The sequence below is a fragment of the Hyposmocoma kahamanoa genome, unplaced genomic scaffold (assembly GCF_003589595.1).
Source record: "Hyposmocoma kahamanoa isolate Upper Pololo Valley unplaced genomic scaffold, ASM358959v1 232, whole genome shotgun sequence".
Taxonomy (NCBI): Eukaryota; Metazoa; Arthropoda; class Insecta; order Lepidoptera; family Cosmopterigidae; genus Hyposmocoma; species Hyposmocoma kahamanoa.
In genome coordinates this window covers 4152260-4163116 of record NW_020653750.1, presented here as the reverse complement: position 1 = coordinate 4163116, position 10857 = coordinate 4152260, and the positions used below count along the sequence as shown (strand labels likewise).

The window sequence follows — 10857 nt, the reverse complement described above, 5'->3', positions numbered from 1 at the left end:
CGGACCCCTGTTATTGTTGGAAATTTCAAATTTTCCTACTAATTTAACCGCAATTATTACATAAATTTCTTACAAAAATCATCCGCTGCCAAATTCCACTGATAGATGTCATGCAATTGTTCATAAATTGAATTTAGAACGCTTTATTTTTCTGACACAACAATGGACTCGCCCGAATCCCCACTTGAATCAGCCGATGGCATTACCAAATATGGGCATGGGAAAAATTTTGGATTCTGATTGGTGCACGGCAGCAACGGTCCCTATTCGTACATGGCGCACGCACACTAGCTTATGGTTAAGTGAATGTGTTCGCCTCTACTAGCAAAACGATTCATGCAATACCGTCTACAGACGGCAGCATCGGCATTGACGCTAAAGAAGCCTAACCAAGTTGTGTGGAGGTTTGAACGCATACTTTACTCGAAGGAGAGCAACGCCTATATTATTTGGTCGACTATTCATAACCGTCTTTGGTCGCGTGTCTTATCTGCGAAATGCGAATTCTTGGACAGATTGTAATCACGTGAGGAGAACCCATTAAGCTGTGACAAGCCTTGCCGAGACGCGATTGTATGTTTACTTTACTTTAGAGTGCATATAGCTGGTATTAAACAAGCTTTTGCAACACGAACCAAGTACGTGCAAACAAAGTAGAGCAAGCCTAAAACATTGTATTTTAACGTTACGAAACGATGATCGTTAGGTACGATCTTGCTTATAATTTTTTTACTTGAATGTGAACGTTAAACGTAGGTACCTACTATTATGATATATTTAAATAAGTACCTATTTTTTTCTGCGAGTGGCGTTAAGTTAGTACAGACATGAAATCTACGCGGAACTTCAACTCAACAGTCTTGTACCCAGAGAAACTCAAGTGTTTAATATTTATAAAATTAAATAATCAATCTAAACATGAGAAAACTTGCTCGTTGTAGTAGTCTAATAAGATTTAAAATTAATTCGTATGACTTTCGCTTTTGCTGACTAAAACACTTTAATATTTATTTCATAAACACCAACCTATTACCTAATCTAATTAAATATTGCCAGCAATTTTTCCGTGGGTATGCTAAATAAATCAATAAGTTTAAATTATTCAAGTTGGAAAGTTTCATCTGAGACGTTGATCTCTTCCTTCGTTGGTAGTTTGGTAAAACGCATGAGCATATACCAAGACGCTTTGGCTACAGTGATGGACTACGAAATCCCCTCTAGAGAAAAACTACGTCTTGCAGTCAGATGTAGTAGGTGTACTGTCTGATGACAATAAAGAGTCAGTAAATTTTTCAGTAGCATAATTTTTATAAAGGAACTCCAACATATTATAGTAAGTTTACCTAACATCCTTTTCACACATTGTAATAATGCACCATATAACACGTTGAAATCTTTAGAAGGAAAACTACAAGTGATCTTCACCACTACCTAATATAGGTATTCTTTAAAACTTAAGCTTAATTAAGCTTAAGTTGTAAGGAATACTGTATTACTACTTATTTGTTAATTTTCAGTAGAATTTCCATAAAATAGTATAGTGGTACACATTGCACAAAAATTCACCAAAAATATGCTATTTAATCGAAAATAACGCAACATCGTGGCTTAAAACAACTTCAGCAATTTACAAAAACTGAAATCACTCACATGTCATTTAAAAATGAACGTCAAACCATTTCTCAACAAGATGAGAAACGACTCTGTATTTTTGACGTGTTCCATTACCAACTTTTTTCCGTCAGACCATTGACTTAGTCAGACGTAAATTATCGTGTGATGTTGCTAAAATAAATATTACTTAATAATAAGTATCTTAGTGTATTTAACTTAAAAAGTCATTTATCAATTAGTTGTGGATGTCAATGGTCCATTGGTAATAAATAGTAACCTAAATATTATTAAGTAATCTGTGCCTAAATGTTAGTGCGTTTTAAACGCATTTAAAAATATATAATTTATTGAACGGTACAAATTTACGTCAGCGTCGTCCTAATTTTGTTGATTTGTTATTTCAGTCAAGCAAACTTTTACAGAGTAGATATAGATAAAAGTATTATGTTTTCATCATAGATGATAGAAACTGAAACAGGAAAAAAGGTCAGTACGTACCCAAAATTAAAGAAACTAATAAGCGGAGCATGTAAAACGTACCTAAATAGAGAATACTCGATACTAGTCTCAAAGAACTGCTAATGAACACAAACATACATATAAACTAGTACCAGTACTTTTTATTTTAATTATTACGTAGATATAGTTGCATTAAAAAAAAGGGTTTGTACGTAATAGATCTTTGTTATAGCTTAGTGGTTGTAGTAAAATGACTCATTCTCACATACTCACTTGACACGCTTGTGATAAGAATCATTCTATATGGTTAGAAACTACTACGAATTAAATGAGTCAACACACAGACATATATTTTATGTTTGTGAGTCAATACTATAACATACACATACTAGGAAACATATTAAGGTAAAATTTCTATTACAAGTCTAATTTCTATAGACGTTGAAGTGATGTCAGTATTCATATCAGCTTACCTCGAATACCTACGTATCTTTCCTGGACATAGGAAAACAATGTCTTGTAGCAATAATATTAAATATCTGTTTACCTCACTCTAGGGTACTTAGTGTATACATACAATTTTAATTTAAGCTTAATGCGAAATATGTTAGGATAGTTACAAAAACTGAAAATGCGTTTGGTTCAAGTTCTTGCGATACCATAACATCATATCATAACACAGCTATTTAATATTCAAACCAGGATGTTACGCAAGCAAATTCTAATATTTCCGTTAATGTATTATGTAGAGTCTTAGATCTATTCATCATTTTACATCATCATAACATATTCAAACTACCCTTTTTTTGCTTCGTTATAAAATAGTTCATTATAAATAGCTATTACCTACTATATACTATCCAAAGACAGTTGGTTTATTTCTCATATAAGATGGGTCGAACAAGTCGTGTGCCGGACGGTAAACAACACGCCAGTCTATAACAGTTGAAGTGCCACTCGGAGCTTTAAATCGCAAAGATTTGAAGGGCACTACCACTGCGCCCGTCATCCTGAGACATAAGTTGACAAGTTTCATGTGCCTGTAATTTCACCAGCACCCTTACCCCTCAAAACCGGAATACAGTAATGCTGACATTACTGCTTGGCGGCAGAAATAGGTAAGGTAAGGTGGCAGTACTACCCTGGACGAACTCTTTCACAAGGAGCTCTACGGCTACTACACTGTTGGCTGTATTAACTAACCCAATCAATACTACAATTTCTCTCAAAGTCTGACAGTGCTTGGCTTTTAAATATCATTCGGAGTGGTAATTAACTCCTCAATCATATACACTGATCGTTCAAAACAATGCGATCTTCAAAATCGATTGTGAATAAAGTTATTTTTCTCCGGATTCTTTGTCAATGACAAATTTTAATAATGTTAACTTAAACAAACGCAGACCAAAGCGCAAACGCAGACCGAGTGACGCACCGTGTAAACACTGCTTGAGTCATTTTGTTAAAATCCTGTTTAACCACTTTGTAGAAAATATTGATAAAGGTGACTTAATGAACACGTAAACGTAGTAAATGTAGTAAACCTATTTAGAAATATTACATATTTTGTTGTTATTTTTACAGTTCATTTTTTATGACACGAAGCGACGGCACGGGTAAGTCGCGACTTTGGTGATAAACGACACGCCTGTTGATATGGACAGTTGCAGTGCCACTCAGTACTTTAAATCGCAAAGATGTGAGGGGTGCTGCCACTACGCCCATTACCCTGAGATATAAGTTGACAAGTCCCATTTGCCTGTAATTTCACCAGCATCCTTACCTTATAAAATCGGTACGCAGTAATGCGTTCATAAAGTTACAGAACACATTAGAGCTTTAATAAATAAATCGACAAATTGGAGCATTCAATCAAGAAATCATTTTGTAAATTTGTCAAGTTCCAAACACGATACAAGAACTACAAGGTAATTACGTAGAATTATAATTTTATTTAAATACGTGTAGAAAGGTTAAAATTTTTGTAATATCAAATTTTAACTCGAGTAAATTGAAATTTTTTCCTAACATATTTTTTTTTATGAAACCAAGTGACGCGACGAACGAGTCGTGCGACTGATGGCAAGCGATACGCTCCAGTCTATGACAGTTGCAGCGTCTTAAACCACACAGAGCATTAAATAAACGTCTGAGTCACCCCGAGGCATATAAGATGAAAAAAAGCCAATAATTTCACCAGCACTCTTAACCATTCAAAACAGGAACGCAGTAATGATCACATTATTACTTGGCGGCAGAAATAAGTAAGGTGGCATTACTTCCCTGGCCGGACTCTTTCACAAGGAGCCCTAATGCTAATAAAACTAAAACTTACCTACATCTGCCGCCAAGCAGTAATGTCAGCATTACTGTGTTCCGATTTTGAAGGGTAACGGTGCTGGTGAAATTACAGGCACGTGAGACTTGTCAAGAGTGAAGGGCGCAGTGGCAGTGCCCCTCAAATTTTTGCGATTTAATGTTCCTGAGTGGCAATGCAATTGTTATGGACAAGCGTGATGCGCACGACTTGTCCGTCCTGTCAGTTGATATTATATAAAAAAAACTTTCTTAAAAGCTTGTTTCTAATCATTTTGCAAATATTAAATCTCAGTTTCTGCTTTCGGAGTATTACATTACATTTTTAACGCATTACATTTTTTCAAAGACAACAAAAACGGGCGCCACTTGAGTCTCAGACTATGAGTCAGAAGGAAACGTGAAATCCGTACAGAATGACAAATAAGTAAGGGGCATTGTGTTGATACCAAAACCCATGTAGAATAGTTACCTATTGCTTGTTCGATGACTCATTTACATGTGCGGCACCTTGCTATGATTAAACACATGTTTTGATGTGTTATGTATGATATTAAGATAGGAAAATGTATGCTCCTATATTATTATTAGTATTTTAATAAATCAGCGACCTGAAAAATACAGAGTACTTTAATTATATCAATCACATTGTTTAGCAACAATTTGCATATTAGTCTTTAAAACGACAATTTTATCGTTCAAAACTTGTCTACCTTTGGAGAGGAAACTTAAGATGGAAAACCGACTCGCAATTTATCGATCACGAGAAACAACGACTATTTTAAGAATGATGTTAAGAGAGCGTAATTTTTCCACAAAAATGAGCATTTTCGCTTCGAAATTAATTGTTAATTAGGCATAAAATTAATCGAGGTAAATTGAACACTTCATAATACGTGGGCAGATTTAACAAAGCGAAATAAAACGCGATAGGCCATGCTAACGTACATAATTCATACATGATACCAAATAGGTACCTATACTGTCGTAACGTCGTAACTCTAAAATTGAGCTGCGATAGGAAACTCGATTTGGAAGTTCAAAAGATTACTGAATCAATTTATATTCTCGTTTGTAAGTGGTTATCTGTTTAACATGTATAAATAAAAATAATCCCATCATTCGCGATAAGATTGATTCAGTATTTATTTTTATTTTCAATTCGTGTTTTCTCAAATCCAATCATTTTTGGGTTAGGTACGACACTATTAGGTTTCATATACGAATTGTTGTACAAGAGTCATGCTTCACGCGACCAGTGTGTAATTTTGTTGCCCTACTTTAATATAAATAAGAGCGGCACACCCTGTCATTTAACCTATTAGAATTTTATTTTTTCCCATCCTCTAAGATTAGAAGCAACAAATATACATTCACAGTGTTAACGGTAAAAATAATTTTGTAAAGACCGGGGAAGTATGTTAAAAAAAAATTAAAACGGGACGCAGAATGAATCACGCATATTGACGAAAGTAAGTTTTTTTTGTGAACCTGTTTCCGGTTGAAGGTGGCTCAGTTATTTTTAGAGAAACAAAATAACATTGTGTTACTATGTTAACTGTAGAGCCAAAATATGTAAATGTCATTCTTGTTTCTTTCTTACTTTCTTCCATGATCAGGAGTGCAAATGAAGGCAAAAAAATTTTAATATTAAAACAGATTGTTTGTCATCTAAGTATTTGTCCATCCAACCCTAGAGCTATTTCCAATTCTGGAAGAGCATTGCTTTCCTAAGTATGAATTAGTTATACTATTTTTATTTTTATATATATTATTTATATATATTTTATTATTTTATTTTTATTATTTGTTATAAATTGTCCCTAAAACGTAGACAAGTTAGCATGCAAAACAAACATGCTTATGGCTAGTCACTTAGAATAATAATTTTAAAAGCTCAAATTCATTGCGCCCATACCCTGCAGTGACAGCTGACTCCCACACACACTTGCACAACACCCCGGTTTGTATCCCAATACGCCTGGGCCCTCCGTGCACGAATGTGAGGGTCAAGGGCGAACTCGGTCGATACTGCCCCTCTTTCCATACCCCGCGCTCCCCGGAGCGTCTGGACACAGACTATGCAGGGCGGAGGATTACTGTACTTACATACAAGGCTAACTATTAGTAAATTCTGTTGAAATCGTAGTGCACATTTAACATGGGGCAGAAATACGTTGCCCTATTTGGCAAGCAATGAAAACTATAATAAGCTGAATAAACGCCTACAGGGTTAGTGATAACGGTCTACTTTTAAGTAAGTACCAACAAAAAAGTTTAAAAACTCATTTGAACTATGTAGACCTACTAACACTCTCAAGTCATGGAACTCATCATGAGGTATCGACGGATTTTGTAAATTGCAATATACTTAGCCGGACTGCCACGCAGAGGTCTCAGGTTCGATTCCCGGGCTGGGAGAAATATTTGTATGACCTACATTTGTTTCTCTCGTGAGTTTGGGTGTAATTTGTGGTTGTCTATATGTGTGTCCATGGCACCCGCGACACAGGGTTTCCCTAGTGCGGGGCTATGTTGAGTGTGTGTGTTATTATTATTATTATTGTATTTCTTTTTTATTATTATTATTATAGTTATTATTATTACCTTAAACAGCGGCAACAACGTATTGCATCTCGAACACAGCTCTTTTGAAGCGGATCCATTTTGAGTTTCTGCCTTTCCGGCCGTCTCTACTCTCAATATAATATAAAGATGCTATAGGTACCTGCAAAGGACAATTAATTTAGATCACAATCGATTGATAAGTGATATTGGCACCTAATAAGCCTAATGTGTGTTAGTGTAACCGACAACTGAGCTCAACATTGTCATTTACACACATCACTGAACTGTAACGCAGCAGGCATTTATTTGGTCTGTGGGCATAGTAAACTGCATTAGGCAATAGGTGTGAGAGCGAAAGACGTGACTTGTGACGTTATAAGTGATGTAAGAGTCTGGCCTGGATTTTCGGCTTTCGTTCAAGCAGATGTTATAAAAATAAGTAAGGCTGCTAACAAATAGACGGACTGCATGCGCGAGTTCGATATAATTCAGGAGCTCAGTGTATTAGGTGATGTCGAAATGGAAGATATTACTCTCAGGTCATACAAACAACCTTTTTTGTATGATCTGAGATGTTACTTATAATTTATCACTGTATTCAGAACATTTATGGTTCCAAATGCTTTCCTTTCCAAAACTTTAGTTTTTATTAAGGAAATAAACATATCAAGCTATAGAAATCCTCAATTTTAATATGTCAACAAATTCACATCCGTAATCTCCGTCTATATTGCGGCGGAATTTGCGATCAAAAAATAAAAAGAATATTTTAAGAGTTCTTAGGTTTTCGCGATTGTTACGCATAGGAAATGAAACTATTTTTCCGGATTTAAATCGCGTATATTTGTTTTTTGAAACAAACCGACGACGTTTCGGGCCCTTTACAGGTCCCATGGTCACCTGTGTCAGTCAACCGTCACCTTTTTAATAATATATACATACGCTGAAGTTGCTTACTCAGACCGAATAAAGTATGAGATTGAAAGTGAAAGTACGTTGGTCGCCAGAGGACTAATTTCAGGAAAAAATAAATGTATCGTTACAAAATATGTAACTACTCTGCTATTATTTTATTACTGTTGATTTAGGTACAATTTTCTTAGAAGGACTCAACGCATACCTAAAATGTAGACTTACGTAGATGTCTAAAGCGCCTTTCAATTGATAATCTCAGCTGATATTTGCGTCCTATCATATTTATTCTTTCCAAATACTCTCACGAGTTGTCTTACCACATCCAGAAATAGCATCGATGACGTCACGCGCATCGGGCAGTGGGTGTGTCTGTTAGTTATAACATGACTATTTCCGAAACATTGCTCTAGGTCAGTGACTTTCGGTATATTTTTAAACTATTTAAGCAAATAAAATATAATAGATGCTTTTAAACGCAATGTAACTGTTGGGATTAGAGGTGATCATGGTTATGTTGTCATTTTACATTGCCTTGAACGTTTAAACCTGAACTTACCTAGATCTACAAAGTAATAAGTAAAAAACATTTTGTAGTTATAATATTTTAACACTAATGTACCTAATATTTGAACTGTTTGAAAGGAAATCTGTTTTCCGCATCATTGTAGGTACAACTTCCTTGATTTAAACCACAAGTACCTACCAACCGCTTTCAAATCAAACTTAAATGCGTTGTCATGCAAAATAATAACAAATTAATACATAATGAAAAAGGACTTTTCCTTTAACTATAAAAATAGACCTTCCAGAGTAATAAATATTGTAACAACAGGAAAGTAAGCCATGGGAGTGGTTTTCCCTGTGGCACTTAACTGGTGGACAAATAGAACCACACCCAGGAACAATAGCTTTTCCATTAGTAAAATTAACACATCACATTAACTCTGTTTCTATTGGTTATGGTTGCATAGTAGATACGGGTGAATGTGTTATTACCCAATATAAATTAAAATAAAAGTATGTCAGTTACTTTGTCATCATTAAAGAGAAATTCGTTAAGTATGAATATAATGAACTGCCGTTATGAAAGTTCCCAAAATACAGAAATGAATGACTAAGCAAGTGATAGACTTGTGATTTTAAAATATGGACAGAGACGTCAAGTGACAGGTAATAAAAATAAGAATTTACAACGATATATAATTTTTTTTATTACTGAGTTGTGTAACAAAAAAATACATATTCTTTGTAAAAAATTGAATCGAAAATGATTCTTGCTATTTTCGTAATATGCATATTACGATAACTTATAGCCTATTTAAATACTGTACTTAAATAATATATAACAAGCGTCATTTGAGTCATCCCGTCAGGGTTTGATGTAGGACAATTACAAACTACATTTAGTTATAGTCTCATATGTGGCATTTAGAAACACTTCCTATGAACTATTGAGGGGCCAGACTCGTCATATTCCTGTTTTGAGATCCACATCTGCTGGAAGGTCGAGAGGGAGGCAAGAATCGATCCACCAATCCATACGGAGTACTTTCTTTCAGGTGGCGCGATTATCTTAATTTTCATGGTGGACGGGGCGAGGGCAGTGATCTCCTTCTGCATACGGTCAGCAATGCCTGGATACATGGTGGTACCACCAGATAGAACAGTGTTGGAATACAAGTCCTTACGAATGTCAACGTCGCACTTCATGATTGAGTTGTAAGTGGTCTCGTGGATTCCGTTGGCTTCCATACCCAAGAACGAGGGTTGGAAAAGCGCCTCAGGGCAACGGAAACGCTCATTGCCGATAGTAATAACTTGTCCATCGGGAAGCTCATAAGACTTCTCCAGCGAGCTGCTGGAGGCGGCTGTGGCCATTTCCTGCTCGAAGTCGAGAGCCACGTAGCAGAGCTTCTCCTTGATGTCACGCACTATCTCACGCTCGGCCGTTGTAGTGAATGAGTAGCCGCGCTCAGTGAGGATCTTCATGAGGTAATCGGTGAGGTCCCGACCGGCCAAGTCCATACGTAAGATGGCGTGCGGTAACGCGTAGCCCTCGTAGATGGGCACTGTGTGCGAGACACCGTCGCCGGAATCCATCACGATGCCGGTAGTACGACCAGACGCGTACAGTGACAGCACGGCCTGGATGGCCACGTACATGGCGGGAGTGTTGAACGTCTCGAACATTATCTGGGTCATTTTCTCCCTGTAACAGAAACAGACGGTTAGTGGCTGCTACTCTGTACGCTCTTGTTAAGAGTAACTAAATCAAACCAGATTAGACAGTGACACCTACCTGTTGGCTTTGGGGTTGAGGGGAGCCTCAGTGAGAAGAACGGGGTGCTCCTCGGGGGCGACACGGAGCTCGTTGTAGAAGGTGTGGTGCCAGATCTTCTCCATGTCATCCCAGTTGGTGACAATACCGTGCTCAATAGGGTACTTGAGGGTGAGGATGCCTCTCTTGCTCTGTGCCTCATCGCCCACGTACGAGTCCTTCTGGCCCATACCGACCATTACACCCTGGTGGCGTGGTCGGCCTACGATCGACGGGAACACGGCACGCGGCGCGTCGTCACCCGCGAACCCGGCCTTGCACATACCGGACCCATTGTCCACTACCAGCGCAGCAACTTCCTCGTCGCACATTGTGAATTAGTCTGAAACAATCGTTTCTCTTAAGTTTCTATGTGTACAGGAAAAACTTTACTCACAAAAATGAAACAATCAAGTTATTTCATTCCATATAATTATGTAATCCACATTACGTAATTTTCTTTTGTCAAAAATTTTAACACTGTCACATAATTGTATCTTTAAACACTCTGAGCTCATTCAGAAACGAGAGAGATACGAGAATGAGAAGTAAACAAATGCGAATAATAATTAAACAAAACTTACTGTATTAAATATGTAAGGAAAAACCGTCGGCGCGACGCAGTGCTGCCTCGGTCAACCGCACACCACAAAATGAGAAACGGCCCA

The 10857-nt window shown here is 36.9% G+C and overlaps 1 protein-coding gene across 1 annotated transcript; it reads right to left on the bottom strand.

Annotated features, from left to right (window-relative positions):
* Positions 1–9082: 9082 nt before the first annotated feature.
* On the bottom strand, positions 9083–10857 carry LOC113228465 (actin, cytoplasmic A3a). Its single transcript, XM_026461779.1, has 3 exons — positions 10774–10857; positions 10172–10532; positions 9083–10081 (listed from the first exon to the last, which is right to left on the bottom strand). The coding sequence occupies exons 2-3, from the start codon at positions 10519–10521 to the stop codon at positions 9301–9303; spliced, it is 1131 nt and encodes a 376-aa protein (XP_026317564.1). The 5' UTR covers positions 10522–10532; positions 10774–10857; the 3' UTR covers positions 9083–9300.

Coding starts and splice junctions, on each gene's coding strand:
- LOC113228465 (XM_026461779.1), bottom strand. CDS start 10,521: ATGTGCGACGAGGAAGTTGCTGCGCTGGTAGTGGACAATGGGTCCGGT. Junction 10,082..10,171: donor CTCAACCCCAAAGCCAACAG/GTAGGTGTCACT, acceptor TTTCTGTTACAG/GGAGAAAATGACCCAGATAA.